This window comes from Chelmon rostratus, chromosome 5, assembly GCF_017976325.1.
Source record: "Chelmon rostratus isolate fCheRos1 chromosome 5, fCheRos1.pri, whole genome shotgun sequence".
NCBI classification, from domain to species: Eukaryota; Metazoa; Chordata; class Actinopteri; order Chaetodontiformes; family Chaetodontidae; genus Chelmon; species Chelmon rostratus.
The window spans coordinates 10,708,807-10,727,206 of NC_055662.1; the positions used below are offsets into that span (position 1 = coordinate 10,708,807).

The 18,400-nt window shown below is 43.6% G+C and overlaps 2 protein-coding genes across 3 annotated transcripts; one reads left to right on the top strand and one right to left on the bottom strand.

The window, feature by feature from the left end:
• Positions 1-486: 486 nt before the first annotated feature.
• Positions 487-10,895, top strand: fbp2 (fructose-1,6-bisphosphatase 2). Its single transcript, XM_041936768.1, has 7 exons — positions 487-711; positions 1,874-2,036; positions 2,714-2,806; positions 3,511-3,651; positions 5,431-5,568; positions 9,419-9,538; positions 10,452-10,895. Exons 1-7 carry the CDS (start codon positions 539-541, stop codon positions 10,635-10,637), a joined length of 1,014 nt encoding a protein of 337 aa, XP_041792702.1. The 5' UTR covers positions 487-538; the 3' UTR covers positions 10,638-10,895.
• Positions 10,896-13,352: 2,457 nt separating this feature from the next.
• Positions 13,353-18,262, bottom strand: ctsla (cathepsin La). 2 transcript variants are annotated; one of them, XM_041936318.1, is made up of 8 exons: positions 18,145-18,262; positions 17,056-17,190; positions 16,836-16,958; positions 16,228-16,380; positions 14,518-14,742; positions 14,130-14,298; positions 13,911-14,028; positions 13,353-13,761 (listed from the first exon to the last, which is right to left on the bottom strand). In XM_041936318.1, exons 2-8 carry the CDS (start codon positions 17,176-17,178, stop codon positions 13,662-13,664), a joined length of 1,011 nt encoding a protein of 336 aa, XP_041792252.1. In that variant the 5' UTR covers positions 17,179-17,190; positions 18,145-18,262; the 3' UTR covers positions 13,353-13,661. The 2 variants fall into 2 exon arrangements, with proteins under 2 accessions (XP_041792252.1, XP_041792253.1); XM_041936319.1 differs by having other exon boundaries at positions 17,056-17,187; positions 18,145-18,165.
• Between the last annotated feature and the right edge of the window lie 138 nt (positions 18,263-18,400).

The window sequence follows — 18,400 nt, forward strand, 5'->3', positions numbered from 1 at the left end:
CACAGGATTATAAGCTTATCTCTGCTTTGTTCATTTAAAGCGTCAACATTTCCTGCAGGATGTCTTTAATTCTCAGTGAACATGATCTAAAATATCACTCTTCATGACCTTGGACGAACAGGAAGTTGTTGCTCTATTGTCACGGCACCAGGCTGCTCTCAGGTTCATGTGCAAACAAATGTGGTTAAAATAGTGAGTATTGACCTCAGAGCTCTCCTGTTACCCAAGTTCTGTGTTACCGCTGTCAAACATGTTGCAAGCCTTTTGACGAAATGAATAACAGTGCTCGTCTTGTGCAGGATTAAACTGTGCCAGTCTCTACAGCTGACACCTGACACCCCCTCACCCATCTCCAAATACACACACACACACACACACACACACTTCCACTCTGCTGCACTCACAAATAGATCCCCTGGCTTGCCGTCATGGCTCTGGCTATGAAAAGGGCTCGGCTGGTAATGAGGTGGCTCACTCACTGTGCGTCCTCCGCCCGATCTGCTGCCCGCCAGGAGGGACAGAAGGACCAGAGCTCAGCATGTCGGACCAGTCGGCGTTTGACACGGACGTATGGACCCTGACGCGGTTCGTCATAGAGACGGGCCGCCAGGCTAAGGGGGCGACCGGTGAGCTGACCCAGCTCATCAATGCCATTCTGACCGCCATCAAAGCCATTTCCTCTGCTGTGCGCAAGGCAGGCCTGGCCCACCTGTAAGTACTGAGGTACTGGAATAGGCTTTTTGGGAACCAGTGATATATATACTGTATATATGCACCATTATATTACAAACTGATAGATGTCTGTGACTGAACAAAGATTTTCTAAAAATTATAATCCATATTGAGGACTTGCATGCTTGCATCCCTGCACAGACAGGTCAGAGGTGAAGGTCAGCTGCAGAACAGCAGTCATAGAGCTGGCAGGAGTTCAGTGTCTTTCTAAAGCTGGCTCTTTGACATTTCGCCTCACTCCCACAGTAGATTTGGGAGCCAAGAGCGATTCAAGGGGTCGAGGCTGCGGTCGTAGTTGACTCAACCACAGAAGCGGTGCAGCGACAGAGCCAGTAGCGCTGATATGACTGATTGTTTCGTGCCGCTGTATTGTGAGCTCTGCACGATTTTTGGTGCATTTCAACACTCTAATCTGGAAGTGCTGAAAGGCCGCACAGCCTTTTCAATGTCTTGTCAAGCAGAAGATAGCATGGTAAAATTGTGATTGCACAACATCTTTGATTTGTTGAAAAGTGGCACAATAAGCAGATCTTTGCTGAGGGAATTTACCTTGGAGGAAAGCCAGTGGTCTGCAGAGTTATGTGGATCAACTCAGAGGCTGAAAAGTGTGATTTCTGACTGGTTGTCAGGTCCTTTTTAGCAGCGCTACCTTTTAGCCTGCACACAAATGTTGACATCTAAGGTCGGCCCTGTCCCTAATGATAGCCCTGCACGACCAAAACCTGAACATACAGTAACCATTACATTAATGGGTGTGCCTCTTGTCGAGAGGGACACACACAGCCGGGGACTAAATGCTCCTGTTAATGCTATTAGAGTGAATAAAACACCTGAAGGGCACCGGCCATTCAAGATCATGTTGTACCATCAAAATCAGGTCAAGTATAAATGAATATTTGGGGGACATGAATTCAAGGGTTGCCCTTTTGTTCCATATGAGTGAGAGTTACTGAAAATGTGCCAACTCACAAAGAATGAATCATTATTCACAAACACAGTGAAGTTGCATAACCAAACACAAAGCAACACTGTTTGAAACTAAATGAAGAGAGCTGATGTTCACTTCCACGAGCAGCCGACACGCTAACTAGCTGTCGTCCGTCCATGAGACTGAAGCTTGGCTGCTGATTGGTCCACACAGGCAGGGCTTGGCTGGCTCAGTGAACGTGACGGGGGACGATGTGAAGAAGCTGGACGTGCTGTCCAACGACCTGTTCATCAACATGCTGCAGGCCTCCTACAGCACCTGCTGCATGGTGTCAGAGGAGAACAAGGAGCTCATCATCACCCCCAAGGACAAGAGGGTGAGTGGCGGGCGCTGTCGTCCGCTGGGGAGGAAACAGTGCTGCATGACGACGAACGCTTTTGTGCAGAAACACACCTGTCCCATAGTTCACAAGCTGACTGGATGGTGCTGATTAGCTCACAGATATGAACTCTTTCAGCGGGTGCTCCATTCAGAGAAAGTTTGGCACATTGACTAAACCTGTGTTGAAAGCTCAGTTTACTGAGGATGTGTGAGGAAAGACTTCCTTCAGACTCCCAAGAAGCTGAAACAGTGACGTCTAGTTTGCCCTGTGTGAGCACACTGTCCTCTTGTCTTCTTCTAAATAAATATTGCATGTTAAATGAAACTCCTGGCTGCTGCCGAACCCATAAATTATTCAGATCTGACTAACGACACAGCTTAGTGAATTAATATCACACCTACAACCACAACTTGATGCTGTTTACAGTATCACCTATTGTCAGTTTAGAAGTCTTCTTGTCAATCCACTATCTCTATGTAGAGCCTGGTAGTGATAATTATTGGCTATTTTAAAAAGGGCATGAAATAAATGTTCTAAACCAGTTAAATGTGAAATAATTCATTGAAATATGATGATATTTTAAATACCTTTTATTATTATTTCATCTTTAAGAGGATGTAATAGAGCAAAATTCACTTACTAACTCTTGACCTGACTTTATTTTGTCACAGGGAAAGTACGTGGTGTGTTTTGACCCTCTGGACGGTTCCAGTAACATCGACTGCTTGGCTTCCATTGGCACCATATTTGCCATCTACAAACGGGTGAGTCTGACCTCTGCAAAGGCACACAAACCAGGCAGCCACTGGAAAGAAAACTCCCATATCACAACATGTTCATGTTACTGTATCTGTGCTGGGCTTTTAAATGTAACTGCTGATCATTGGATTATGGCTCTTTGTAAATACTCATACCTCTGTATGTATTTATTATACAATTTTACTAATTTATTCTACATGTACAAAAGAAGGAGAAATATCTTATCCAACAAATAAACGTATCTCTTTTATCAAGTACTACCAACTGCTAACTGTGACATAACTATATTCATCATGTTTTATGAAACACGTGTCAGAATAATTTTAGATCAGGATATTGAAGAGTGTAAGTACTGTTGAAATGCAGTAACGCTTTATGGACACGAGGTGGCACTGCTGTCCAGGTAAACCAGGTTTCTGCTGCTGAACTGCAGCCATCAGGAGTCATTTCTCATTTGCAGGACTACACTCTGTTGTTTTGGCCTAAGAAGAGGAGAAACCATGCAGGAAATGTAACTTTCTCACATGTTTAAGATCTCACAACACAAAGCTGCACATGCAGACACACCGTGTGGATGCGTCGTCTGGGTTAGAGCCTCAGCACACACAGACACTCCTGGGTCAGTGTTATCTGGGGAACTGAAGTCTGCAGGACTTCACTGTTGACGTTTTCCTCTGTGTTGGTTTCTTTCCCCTGGGTGGGCTTTCAGGTATCAGAGGGGGAGCCCACAGAGAAAGATGCCCTGCAGCCAGGGAACAACATCGTGTGTGCGGGCTACACCCTCTACGGCAGCGCCACCCTGGTGGCCCTCAGCACCGGCGCTGGCCTCAACTTCTTCATGTTGGACCCTGTGAGTACTTCATACTCACCACAGTTTAATGTCTCCAGATTTCCACAGAGATCTGAGTGCCCAGAGTGCTCTGTGACAGCGACATGACAGGAAGGAAGTGAGATGCACTCAGGAGTCCACTGCTGTCTCCTTCTTTGATATTCTGCTCTACTCACCTTTATCATCTCTCCCTTTATGTCTCTCGTTGTCACAGTTTACTGTCATCTGCTTTTATTTCCCCCGAGCTGCTTTCACTTGAGAAAACACATATTAACCTGTCAGTCATTCCTCTGTGTTGCACAACTGCACAGTGCAATGAGGGATGTGTGGGACTGTAAACACACATCAGGCAGAAAGTGTGCCACCTTAACTGGCCTCCTATAAATCCTGAAGAAATCCAGCACAAGGGGAACTTAGTAGAATAAAAAAGAGCAAAGAGAGCATAAATACAAGACTGATGTAAGGATTTCAGCCTTTTTTTGTATGTATTGTTGGCTGGTAGCACTGACTCAAGGTCCTAGCTCATCTTTGTTTTTCATTTTTACTTGATTATTATCATTTATAAATCATGTTTTTTTTAGCAGTAAAACCTTTTAATCACCTTTCACACTCACACATGGACTTACCCATATCATATTCTTCATCCTCTGCCAGATTCAGCTTTACTCACAAATAGAAATTTGCAATGAATCAGAGGCAACAACAGATCATTGGGAATTGGCCTTTGGAAAAGCAGCTTTAGTTATTATAGGATGAAAAGGTTTCCTGTATGTTTGGAAGTAATCTTGTTGTTGTTGTGCGTCCAGAAACCCGAAGAAAACCTGAGTGTGATGCCGTTTTCAAGCACGCACTTCACCAACCACCAGATGTATAATATGCAACATACATTTTGACAGACTGCGCTCTCTTCATAAGTATACTTAGGTTTGAAACATGACACATTTTCTTTCCCTGGATTGAGTAAAATCTTATTGGGCAAATTGTTAGTGGGCCTATTGTTTGGGTTTTGTGTCTCTTATTCATGTCCTGTCCTGATGACATGATACCTTTTAATGTGTGTGTGTTTTGTAAACCTCCTTCTCACTCAAATTTTCCTCAAAACAAATGAATTGAATGCTCTGGTGCAAACTATCCCACCTCTACCAGTGCCCTGCACTGGCTTCCTGGATTGATTTCAAGGTCCTCCTCCTTGTATACAAAGCCCTTAACGGGACCCTCGTTCACTATTTGCCCGCTAGATCACTGTGATCGTCTGCTTCTGGTTTATTGGAGGTTTCCAGAAACAGCTGAAAGAAAATCAGTGATGCAGCCCGAAGCTCTGGATCACACTACCTGTAGATATCAGTGCAGCAGCTCGCTGAATATTTTTAAAAGGAAGCTGAAAACATACATGTTCACTTTAGTCTTTAACCGGCTCTGACTTCCTGGCACAGGCCTGAAACTTTCATGCTTTGCCTCACACCGATGCACTGCTGCACTTCTTTTAAGAGGTTGTATTTTACTTGATTTTATGCATCCAATGGAATCTGTTTTTAACTTTATCTTATTACTACTATTCAGTGGTTTCGATTGTGCATTGTCTTTCTACTATCGTCATTCTTATTCTTATTTTTATCATTATTCTTAAGTGGGTTTTACTCTCATCTTATTTTACATTCATTTTCTATCTGTGTTTTTATGTTCGTTCTATGTCTTCATGTGATGTGATGCACTTTGAGCAGCATTTCTTGGATAAAGGGTCCTATAAAGAAAGACTTTATTATTAACAATCTTATTAAACATGACGTTGATGTTCCTCAGGCCATCGGTGAGTTCATCCTGACTGAGAGGAACGTGAGGATCAAGCAGAAGGGGAAGATCTACAGTCTTAACGAGGGCTACGCCAAGTACTTCCACCCCTCTATCAACGAGTACCTCAAGCACAAGAAGTACCCAGAGGTGAGAGTGTGTGTAAAACTAAACATGCAACACACACAAACATACAACGACCCCCTCACCTCCTTTTAATTTGAGCCAAATCTGGACATTGATCAGTTCTACTTTGTGTTTGTGGTTGTGAATCTGATGCCTGTGAGCAAAGCTGTGCAACAGAAGCATTTCCTCACAGCGTTTCCACTTTGCTGACACGCAGCTATACTCATGCTCAGTCCTGAGGCAGGATTTCAAACACCAGCGGCCTCTCGCACTCATCATGTGAACCCTGACCAAGTGTTTGCTCTGGTAGAACAAGTATATACATGAGGAGCACAAAAAAGCAGTTTGTTTCATTTATGTTACACCTCAAGAGGAGAAGCTGCTTTTACTCTTTTTTTTTTTTTTTAACTTTTTCCTCTGCAGAGTGTTGTCCTTTTCAGTCTGTACTTTGCACTTAGACGATGCGTCGTCTGTCTTTATGGCTTGAACAAACAGATACAGCATACATGTAAGGAGTGAAAGAGAAAATCTTGAGTTTAAAAGGTTAAAGAAAAGCTTCATGCAACCAGGTAGCACAGGCAGAGCAGAGAGCAGCCACCCTGATCCAGACATGTGACTGACAGTCAGTCGAGCGTGGCGCTTCGGTCAGACGGGATGAAGGCTGTCAGCTCGGTCAGCTGAGCTGCGGGATGGTGACACAGTGACTGCAGGAAACATGCTGTTCCTCAGGAAACTGCGGCCTCTCATCTGGAAACTCTGATCTGCACACACTCCGCACACTCAGCACTTCTCCAGCACGGTCACAGCCATGACTGCAAAGAGCGTGTGGTCATCGGCATCCTTTACATCAGCGATGGGTGCGTCTTGAACCCGGCTTTAAGAAATATTGGCCTGAATGTCCATCTCTGAGGCTACTTCTTGAACCCAGTTGCATTTGTAATATATATTTTTTTTACCATTCACATAACAGCAACTGACCTCTTGGGCTCAGCTGTGCTTTGAGATTAAAGGAGTACTCCACTTCAAACCTGAATTTTGCCCTAAATGCTGCTTGTAAGCTTGAAAGGTGGCTCTGAAAACACAGCAGCTGTCGTCCCACTTGAATTCACATTGGTTAGAATGGATTTCAACACTGACACAGAGAATGGCAAATAAAGAAAATTAAACTTTCAAATTCTTTACTCAGGATGTTTCAAACACCTCCACCGAACAATGATGAAGTACTCAGCCTCTGTCTGTCTTCAACGTGGATAACTGATTATATTTGCCAGTTGCAGCTGTGGTTGTTAACACTGGTCGCAAAGTGTTCGTCAGGAGAATTCAGTTTTTATGCACCACGTGTCTGGGAGTTCATTCCAGAACTCCCAGACATCTGGAGGTCTGCTCCAATAAGGTGTGAACCAGACAAAGAGGCGGGGGATGATGAAAAGTTTAAGCAGTTTAATGATCTCTACAACAGAGAAACACAGTCAAATCTGAGAGATCCGATCACTTGAATCCAGATTCAGCCACTCAGGAGGCAGGCAGACAGGACGCGAGGTAGAGCACGAGGCAGGCACCTGAGCACAGAGAGCAAAGGCCAGGGAGGCAAAAGGGTTCCTTTCAATCACAAAGTTACCACTGAGGCGAGCAGACAATTCAACGAGTACTGGTTGGAAGGCCGGTGCTTGTTTCCTGTGGCAGCTGCTGGGTCTTGACTGAATAATTGAAACCAGGTGCGATCAGGAGAGGAGGAGGCCGGACCAGACCTGCCAGCGACGCCCTGCAGTACACACATACCCACACAAGACAGGAGAGAGACACACAGCGTCTTTTATTACATGAAATCCTATTTGATTTTTTGAAGTTTTTATTTTGTGTTTCTCTTCTTTGTATCTTACGTAAAGCTCTTTGAATTGCTTTGTTGTTAAAAGGTGTAAAACATCAGCATGATTTATATTGTGCCTTCCAGACACAGAAAAGTCAACTTCTCCTGTCAGTTTTAGTGTCTGATGATAGTTTCAGGATTGTTTCAGAGCCTTTTGCACCTTTCAAAAGTCTTGGAAATAGAAAATGTGCGCTGTGCCGCAGTGTTCAGCCTCTTCCGCCAGTTATAAACCTGCACTGGCCGAACACTCATCATCGTGTTACATTTCGTATAACCATCGTGACACTGCACAATGCAGCAGTAACCACACTGTTACTCACTGTCGCATGTGCGTTGCTTTATGAAACAGTCGAAACCCGTCTCACAGGGTTGAGCTGGAGTACAGATGCAGCTGGAAACACCCACAGGGAAGTTTAAAATGCTGCTGCTGTCAACTCGCCATCACAGGTGGCAAGTTCAGAATGATTTTCAAATCTGATGTCTGGAAGATAGACGCTATCGTTGCCATTTTTCTTCCTATTCCACAAACGCTCTTAGAAACACTGGGTTGCAAACTTTCAGGTTAACACCACCTGATCTGTGCTTCCCGATCAGAGCGGATCAGTCATTTCTGACTGCGGCTTCATTTTTAAGCACTTCTTTACCCTCAGAAACTTTCCCACGCTCCCTTGCTGCTTCCTCTGATCTCTCCTTTTCACTTTCGCTTCATTTATTTTAGGACATTTCTAGTTTTCGTGTTGAATTTCAACTGTGGCAAGCTGGAGGTGTCCTTCTCAGAGTGTTGCGTAGTTTGGGTGGGTCTGTTTTGAGGAAATACTTTGCACACACACACACACACACACACACACACACACACACACACACACACACACACACACAGCCTCACGGTGACTGGGATGTGACTCAGCAAGCACATGACTCTGCATCACGCTGGGCCGGCCTGAACACGACGCTCCCGTCAGGGCAGCTCCACTCAGATTCTCCTCCACACACTGAGCTGTTCTGTTTTGTTCAGCACTCGGAGGACTTCGAACATGAAAGTGTGGAATCAATGAATGAAACCTGGAGAAATAAATTAACGATGCATTTTCCTCAAATAGAACTTATCAAAACTGAACTTTTCACTCCCTGAAAGTCCACTTGTTGAAGCAAGCAGCGATGTTGAAATGGTCTGTCTTTGTAGTTCCTGTCCCTTCCCTTAACGTACGACCCAGCTGCTGCAGGTGGACTTTGACCTGTTTGTTTGGTTTTTCCTCAGCAGCGGGTCAGAACGGCTCCTGATCTCTGAACAAAACAGGTCTGCTGAAGCTGCAACTTTCAGACGAGCTGCCTGACTGAGCCGTTTCTACACGATCCTTTAGGGTTACACTGTAGACTTATAACATGGGAAAACAGCTGAAACTTTGAAACAAGGAACAAACATTTGAGGCAAAAGTCCTAAAAATCACTTCATGAAACTGATTCCTCCAAAAATATTTAAAAAAAACACTAATCTCAAAATCATGTAGCTCTCTATTAGTGTGCAGATAGAGACAGAGCAGTTGGAGTGAAGCTCCAGAGCATCCCCGGTTTACATGGAGGATGGGATCCTTGTTAAGATTTCACATCGTTCTCAACAAACCATTCCCATCGACGTCAGTGGTGCACTTGACCTGTCGGGCAGAGACCGAAACTCTAAATTTTGTGTGTCCAGGTCCAATTTCTGTGAACAAACTTGTACTGAAATGCTTAAACTCTTTCGCAGTTCAAAGCAAGTTATCTAAGTGGTGACCAGACAGTTTTATGCAACGTCCATGGTTAGAATTGACTGTTTGCATTGTGAGTGTGTGTGTACAGAGAAGACAACTGTTCACCTGCAGCCATTTGCATCTTCGAATCCTGAACAGTCACTTCAGATAGTAAGAGTTTAGACAACAGCCCTTAAATAATCAATTATCACACAGGCTCGACGAGCAAACGTTGCTGCAGTCATGCACTAATATTAAAATGTACTCTTGCCTCCTGCAGGATGGCAGCTCCCCCTACGGAGCTCGTTATGTGGGCTCCATGGTCTCAGATGTTCACCGCACCATCGCCTATGGAGGGATCTTCATGTACCCCGCCAACGAGAAGAGCCCCAAAGGAAAGGTGCACACTGACCCTCACCAAGCATCTTACTAAGAACTAAGCCACGGGGTCTTAAACCCATTAAAAACTCAACAAAATAATGCCAGTTATGAGCAGGGGTGTACTGGCTGTAATGGTTACTGATGCCACTCCACTGTGTGAATAGAAAGGAAACAAAAACAGATCTGCAGGTCAGAGCTTCAGGGCTCTGGTTGTCTGGACGTCACAGATTTAACCGACACTCAGGCGGCACAGTGGAGGTTGCAGCAGTGTAACCTGAGGCTGGAGGTGTTTTCTCGTCCTATGATAAATAAAGCTCAGACACAGTCCAGGCTGGTCATAAAGATAAATGTTACCCTCCCACCCATGTTTCTTTCAGGCAGGGCGGCTCTCTGCGACCCAATTCTCGGGGACATGCTTTCATTCCTCAAAGGTCCAACAGTGTTTCAGCATCAATGTGCTCCAATAAGAAAACAAAGCATTCACAGAGACTCTAGTTTAGACTTCAGTAACAGCAGGTAGTGAAGTGAAGAGGAACACCTGCTCGATCTTCTGATGCCGTGAAGTCACGACAGCACATAGTTTGTCTCATGATGACCCACAAACTAATCACTGTCCTTTAACTTCACGTGTTTCACTCCGGACATGCAGGCAGAGCAGTTTCTTTCCCAGTCTTTAGTCCCTCCTGTCCCAACTTGTTTGAAACATGTTGCTGCATCAAATTCAGAACATGCAGATATTTACAAAACTCAATGGAGCTGATGAGGTAAAATATTCAATATATTGTCTTTGTACTGTTTTTGATTGAGTATATGTAATGTAAAATTGTAAATTGTAAAAATGTAATAGAAGTATATATATATAAGTCTGTTTTTCTCCCCTGGAAAAAAAACATAAACCTGACAATGTTTTTCTTTAAATCCCCTCCCTAAAGCTGAGGCTGCTGTACGAGTGCAACCCCATCGCTTTCCTCATCGAGCAGGCGGGAGGCCTCGCCACCACGGGCACGCAGAGGATCCTGGACGTTCAGCCCGAAGCGCTCCACCAGCGGGTGCCCTTCGTGGTCGGCTCCCCTGACGACGTCAATGAGTACCTGTCCTTTGTCAAGAAGCACCAGTGAAGCTGCGGCAGCTGCATTCACGTCAGGATCTCTCAATATTTCTGCATAGTTCTGGTTATCTTTGCATCTCTGTGTAACAAGAAATTTTGCAATTACTCTAAATGTTTGAGTTGTAAAGTATCATTCTATGATCTGTCATTGAGAGATTTGACATTTGATATTTAGTAATATCTGATCCCTCAGGAATAATGGCTCCACAGAGAAACAAAATCTTTTATAAATCAATTGTGATCATCAGAAAACGAAACATCACAAATACATTCATAACAAGTGTGTCCTCTGCAGCTTCCCATACATTTCAGCTTGTCCTTGCACCTCCTCTAGATCTAGATTCATTAAATAAAACATTTGTTAGGTCAAATATCTTTGAAAGTAAAATAAATAAATAAACGTTTAAAGAGGTGTTTCTGAATCAAACTATTTTTTCCCTGAGTTTGTGCAACAAGTCGTCTACACGTTTTTACCATAAGAGGAATGAGGAAGAATGCAGTTTCATATTCACTAACGAGGTCTTTCTGAGTCTATATTGTCTCTGGGAAGAGCTGCACTGAGCCAACAGTGGTGTAGAAACTGAACTTAATATGATTTACATTCATATTCACTCTTGGCCTTTTCAGATTTCCATCGTTAATGAAACACTGTTGTTGGATCGTCCTGATGTTCAGTTTATTACCATGTAGAATTTACACTTGTTGGCCGAATGATAAGTAGCCCAAATCAGATCAAATCCATTTTTTTGGTTGAAAGTAGGCCCAATGAAAACTGTCATTCCATCTTTCCTTCTTCTGTTTCTTGTTTTGTTCTTTGTTCCGTCCTTCTGTCTTTCTTCAGACTTTTTGTTTAAAGTTTAGCTCAGTCTACTGGAATCAGACTATAACATTTAAGTGTTGCATTTTAAAGTGGCAAACCCTGCCAGCATTCACAGAAAAAATACAGGCCTCAGAAAATATGAGCCCAGTGTTGTTAACAGAAGCTTCGTGGACCTGAAACCTGGAGACTGTTTCTGCAACAACAACATGCTTTAAGGCTTTACATAGAACTTTTTCGTTGCTGTGAAAACAACAAAACCTTTCCCCTCCATTGTTCTGGAGCAGCAGCAGAAGTTTCAGAGGCAGATGTCTCCAAACCGTCTGCATGGCTGGACATCACCAGAGGTTAGTGAGAAAACATGGTTTGGGTTTAGTGAACTGACCCTTTAATCACTCTCTCCTTCAAGCTCCTGTCCCTTTTTTTTAGGTTGAACAACACATCTTACTGTTTGCTCTGCATATCAGCCTGAACTGAACTCTGACGCAGATGTCTTAGATATGTGTGTGTGTGTGTGTGTGTGTCTACACACTCCTTTACCCTGACCAGCTTTACTGCTAAGACAGTAGTGACTTTTAATGCTGTGATTTGGGTCAGACAGCCCGCCACATCTGACCTAGAATAACCAGTTGAACAGGAAACCTTCACCGGGCTCAGATCCTTCACTGGAGTACAAGCAGCAGTACCACAGTATAAAAGTACTGCATTCAGAATCGAATTTATTGTCATCGTAGAAGTACTAAAGTATTAACATCAAACAATATTTAAAGTACTGTAAAGTTGGAGCTGATTATTGTTGTACTGTATATCCGGATGGGCAGCTTGTGAATTTCCCCCCAGGGGTCAATAAAGTTTGATCTTTTTTTGTATTATAAATCTGTTTATGCAGAGTAAGTAGTAACTAAAAGTACTACTTTAAAGTACTTGAGTAAAAAGTGCAATATTAAATAAATATAAATAAATAATATAAATCATAGCTCGTAGCTAAAGTTGTAAGACAAACATTGTGGAGTTCAAAGTACAAAAGTTGCCTCTGATCTTATCGGAGCAGAAGTATAAGGTTGCGTAAAATGGAAACAATCCAGTAAAGAACAAGTGCAGTTCTTTGAATTTATACTCTATACTACATTCCAGCACTGACCAGGAGTCATCATGTGTTTCACTGCAAGCTGAGTACGGCTCACGTAAGGTGAGTGGTACCCCCACAGTTGGCTTCTTATGAATCGACACCATTGTTAAACTTTCAATAATCCTCCAAGATCCTGGTGCCAGACGTCAGCGAGCAGAGCTGCTTTAACACGAGATCATATGACATATGCTGTACATGTCAAACCAACATGTGGGATTATCAGCAGTACATGCTGCGTTTGGTGGGTTCAGGCACAAGATTAAAAACATACATTTAAAGATGAAGCAGGTCCAGAAACAATCCTGTGACCAGTTTCATTAATTATTCACAGCTGAAAACACTTCAGTGACACTGATCCCTAAATTAATCAATAACAAGATTAATCTTAAAGAACAAACGCAGAAACTCTGAGTGAGTCTTTAACGGTTAGCAGCAAGATCAACAGAGGTGACTTGCTTGTTTACCACCTTTCAGTGCTATCAAAGCACAACAGTGCTTTTCCATAACTGATGCAAGAAAGCTAAAAACTTTTCATTATTTACATTATTAGATCAATAATCTTATTTAATTTAAAGTTCATGGGTGTTTTAGTTATTTTTCAAAGAAACAATTAAGACTTAAAGGCTTCACTACAGTATCTTACATGTACTGTGAAAAGCGTGCATGTCCATATTTGGTGTGGTGGTGCAGATACATGGTTTTCACAGGACAGTGGTAATATGTCAAACCATATAAAGCAGATATTAAGAAGCATTTTAAAAAAACTCCAAACATCAAAATAGTGTTTCACAACTTTAATTGATCACAGTAAAAGTAAAAAAAAAAAAAAAATCATTTACAATGACCGAAGCAAGTGTTCATGTATCACTTACCGAGTAGCATACACATATTTACAAAGAATAAAACACTTGACTAAAATCTTTTTCATAAAGTGGCATTAAAACAGCCAAAACAAAAAGGCGCCATTTCCCTAAAAACAACAGGGTTTGTCCTCGCAGAGCGTCGCACGACGAAGCCTCGGCTCTCGTCTCCAGCCAAACTTCTGCAATAAAAACGCTATGGTGCTACAAAGTGCAGCTGTGCAAACGTTAGACCAGAGGGTAACTGGCTGCTGTCGCGATTCCACAGTGGTTCTTTCGGTCTTTAGCCATGTAGATGTAGCCTTTGTCCCCCCACTTTTCACTCCAGCTGCGAGAAGGACAGACAAAAAAGGTCAGGAAGTGAGCCCAACAGATTTGATTCGCCCCAAAGTATCTGCAGTTTTAGAGTATTTAAATTAGAGGCCTGGCCAAAAAACATGGCGGACCGTGGGGATAAGTTCAACATCTTCCACTCACCTGTTCTTCACGATCCAGTACTTCTTGCCATCAACATCTTCTCCCTCGAAGCCGTAACCCACCACCAGCACACCGTGGTCCAGCTCCTCGCTGCTGCATTCCTTCTCGTAGTAGATTCCTGAAATACGCCCCCCATCAACACCACAGTTACACACAAACCATCTCTAAAACAGATGGCAGATACTTCAGCTGTGTTTCTTCGCAAAGCCGAGAACTGACCTGATTGGTAAAACTGGAAAGATTCGTGGCCGGCATCGATGGCGACAGAGACCGGTCCCACGGCGGCCACGGCCTTCATCAGAGCGCGCTCCTTGCCGCTGGGGATGTCGACGAATCCGGTGTCGTTGGCAGAGTTGTATTTGGGGTCGTAGTGGCACGGCTGGTCATCCTGGAAGAAAAGAGGAGGAGGAGGATGAGTGGGACATTATGGCATCAACACAAACCTCTGAATCTAAAATATGATCATCATTTCATTTTCCAGTAGAAAATCAATCACTTAAGATCAGAAAACACCGTCTGCAACCACATCACAGCCTTTTAGTTTGATTTTCTAGCCGTTTTAAGGCGTGTCCACTTGACTTTCCCCTTCCTCCCATGAGATACGTACGGTTCCCAGGTAAGGATAAGCATCCTCAGAGTCCAGGCCCTGGTTGTCCTTGATGTACTGGAAGGCCTGGTCCATCAGACCACCATTGCAGCCCTCGTTGCCCTCGGGCCTGGAACAGTCCACCAGGTTCTGCTCGCTCAGCGACACCAGCGTGCCGCTCTTCCTGAAGTGCTGACCCTCCAGAGCTCCGGTGGTGCTGAAGGCCCAGCAAGACCCACACTGACCCTGAGAGAGAGAGGGGGTGGAAGGGTACAGAGTTACACGTGCTGACTAAGGTTCATGATCATTCAATCAAAACATCATTTCACCTCTTCCATAATGTGGGAATTTTTTTTACAATTATGCAGAGAAAATGAATCCACAGTAGTTTATTATTGAGACTTTTTCATGTTCTTCTGATGTCTCAGCTGTCTTGGTATATTTTATTGCTTTAGTGTTTTTATTGTCTTACTATATTTCTTTTTATTATTATTTATTATTATTATTTATTATTATTATTTATTATTTTGTTTCTAACACGGGGGTTCCAATGCAAATTCCGCTGACATGTCCATGCTCAATGACAATAAAGGCAATCTTGAATCTTGACCATTTTGTTGCTGTTAGCATGGGCCCGTTTTTAAATCCTGCCTGAAAAACACATCACAACATCAAATTCTAGACGGACCAGTATCAGTTCTGCTGTTTATCAGGACACTTTGTCGTGTCAGTACTTGACTTTTCTAGCTCCCTCCTCTATCTTCCTGTCATCTTTGTTCTATTACATTTTGTTCTTATATCTACAAAAAAACAACGATCAATAGTTCTTTGTGTGTAAACAGTCCTCTAATTATGCTGTTTATGGCACTTTATCTCTCTGACTCTGGAAGCACGTTGTTTCCTGAAATAAAATGAGATTGGACGGTGCACCATGACGCAGCACTTTCACTGAATGTATACGACAGTGTTTGCTCCACTGTGGTCTGGCTAACCGTGAGCTGGTCAGACTGGCTTCAGCTTACAGGGTGTTAATGTACAGCATGTCGGGGGGAGAGCAGGCAGCGCACTAAGGCAAGAGGAGGAGGAGTGTGCGTGTGTGTGAAGCACACAGATAACAAAAACAGCCTGCAAGCGGCCATCTTATCTTTCTGTTTAAGCAAAACATTTACTTCAATGGACAAAGTGTCCCCCTTGCTTCAAATAAGCAAAGCTGTAACGACGCAACTGTCGCACATTGCACAATCGTGTCTGCCAAGTTTCAACAGCTGATATCTGGTTATTACAGGACCTCCTGGTTCCCTAACATGGCTATTAAATTAAGAGCTTGTGGTAACGTACAGCGTTGACAACACCAGAGTACTTCGCACTGGAACAACAACAACAGTGTTCACAGTTTTATAGACAGTTTGTCCTCAAAGGCTCAGAAATTCTGACATTCCCCAGTTCCCCCAGTTATTTGTGGGCTTTAGGTGGATTTTGAAAAACTGATTTTTCAAGCTGTTATTCACTTAGTTCTCAAATCTGTTCTTCACAGAAATGTAAGAAACAGTTTGACAGGACAAAAAAGTAATCAATTAAGATCCAAAATACCTTCACCAGCATCCCCTCCTTACACTGTGACTGCCAGGTCTTCCCTAAACTTTACCTTTTGACTGCTACACACCTTGATAGCTCACCAGGCGTGGCTGCGACAGAACCCTGAGGCTACACAACACATAAAACAGCCGTTACCTGGTCCTTCACGGGCGTGACGTAGCCCTTCTCCCTCCAGTCCACGGCACGTGGCGCCTCCAGGAAGTTGGGCTCCATGAACAGGGACCCCAAGAACTTCCTCTCTGCTTTGCGCTTGTAGCCGTTCATGATCTGCCTGAACTCCTCGTGAGTCTGGGGAAAGACAAGGTTCAGAGGGTAAATGACGCCGACAGTGTGGTTTGTCATTATGCTGGTGTGTTTGTGGCTGCAGGCTTTAATGGATGTTAGTTCATCCAGGCTCAATCTACAGTTCAGTGTTACAGTATCTTAACATTAAACAATTATTGTTCATCTCAATTTTTAGTGTTTTTCTCATGTGCCAGCCCAGTGCCATTTATAGATTCCTCCCCATTTTAATTTAATTCATTTTTTCTTGACACAATAAAATAATCTGTTTACTGCTTCACCTTACATTGAGGGTACACGTTCAGGATCCTAACCTCAGTGCACTCCTGTTACAGTATCTACTTCACCAGCCATCCACCATCCATCTGTGACTCTCTGTGGTTTGTGGTTTCCTCTGTGAAGAACCCTGATCTGTGTTTACCAGTGAGATTCAGGTCAACGTGTTGAAACAGTGGACTCACCATGTCTCCAAAGTGGTTCATGCCCAGACGGTAGGGGTGCTTGCCCATGGAGTGCTCCAGGTTGTGCAGCTCGATCTTCTTCAGGTTCTTCTCCCACACCATCCTCCTCCAGCCCTCCTCCTTCTACAAAACAAACAAAAAACACTGGTCAGACTCTTTTTTGTCTTGGTGTGACAGACAGGAACAGCTTGCTGCGAGGAGAGAAAGGAGAGTACATCACCTCATGATAAGTTTTTGTGTGCCAGTTCTTCCACTGCTCCCAGTGCTGGTCCAGCTGGGGGTCCAGGCTCGGGGCTGAGAGGGCTGCACTCAGGCACACTGCCAACACGGCGAGAGGCAGCATTGTTGCTTCCTACTGGAAAACAACAGGACACACAAGTTAGGACGCCATTTGCAGAGTAGCAGGTTAATCATTGATGCAGGCTTGAAGTCATGAGGAGGCAAACAGACTCCGGTACAAAGACGTAATTTCCTCGGAAAAGCGTTAAACCGCGTAATTTTACCATCGAAATCGCCTCTCACATGTTTCCCCATCGTGATACTTGTCATGCAACCAGATCCCGGAATACAGCTTCTCCCTCCCATGATTCATTTAGAAATGGGATCCGCATTAAAGCTGCAATACACATTCCCGACAGTACAGTCATTCCCCAGCTGCTCGGCAAAAACAGGGCCAGACTAGGCAAATAAGAGCAGAGGATCCCGATCATTATATTATGTCAACAGTACGCTTAAAAACATAAGCTATTTCTTGTTTGCGGGCTATTGTCCTGCAAGTTGGTGAGTCAGATCCCAACAATGAACCGGGCCTGTTGTTGTTTTGTTCGCAGTCACGGGATCTGCTGCGGAGGCGGCGCAGAGCCAAGAAACCGGGTCGGACATCGAAACTACGACCAGGAAAACGAAAAGAAAACCAAAACTCTCCCGGTAGCTAACAGACAGCGGTATTTTCAAGCGGATCCACTTTTGGGGGATGCTGTTTCTTCCTTAAGAAATCAAACAATGGCTGCTTTCAGGGATAGAAGGAGAGACGACGACGAAGCAGCCGAATGAAACAACATGGCTAAGAAGGACGGATAACAATAAAAATGCAGCCATTTTTGACTCAACAAATGCATAAAAAGAAGACATTAATTTAAGCAGTAGCTTTTTAAATGGACACTGGGGTGTTGCATCTGGGTTCAAATCACGAAAAAATCGCGAAGAAACACAAATATTCATCAATATTATTGGTTAATGTCCTAAATTTAGTTGTCAAGTTGGGATATATTGATCATAAAACAAGTCAGATGAAAAAAAAAAGACTTACAGTATATCCTTTACTGTTGAAGACGAAGAAGCTGAAAATAACTTCCGTCGGTTAAGGTACACAAAGTTTATAAAGGCCCGACGAGCAGCAGAATAACGTCCCATGGAGCTCTCTGATTGGTCTGCTCGTTGTTTATTCCGCAGATGCTCCGCCCTGACGTGTGATGTCATCACGGAAGCACGTGATTTCCCCCTCCCAGGAATCATGTTGAACGTGTTTTTGCAGGATCATTGTAGCTAAAACAGTGAAAATAGCA

Excerpts from the sequence above, each read along its gene's own strand:
- ctsla (XM_041936318.1), bottom strand. The coding sequence starts at position 17,178 with ATGCTGCCTCTCGCCGTGTTGGCAGTGTGCCTGAGTGCAGCCCTCTCA. Across the intron at positions 16,959-17,055 it reads ACACAAAAACTTATCATGAG|AAGGAGGAGGGCTGGAGGAG; the intron begins GTGATGTACTCT and ends TTTGTTTTGTAG. Across the intron at positions 14,029-14,129 it reads TTTCCAGTTTTACCAATCAG|GAATCTACTACGAGAAGGAA; the intron begins GTCAGTTCTCGG and ends GGCGTATTTCAG.
- fbp2 (XM_041936768.1), top strand. The coding sequence starts at position 539 with ATGTCGGACCAGTCGGCGTTTGACACGGACGTATGGACCCTGACGCGG. Across the intron at positions 5,569-9,418 it reads AGCACAAGAAGTACCCAGAG|GATGGCAGCTCCCCCTACGG; the intron begins GTGAGAGTGTGT and ends TGCCTCCTGCAG. Across the intron at positions 9,539-10,451 it reads AGAAGAGCCCCAAAGGAAAG|CTGAGGCTGCTGTACGAGTG; the intron begins GTGCACACTGAC and ends CCCTCCCTAAAG.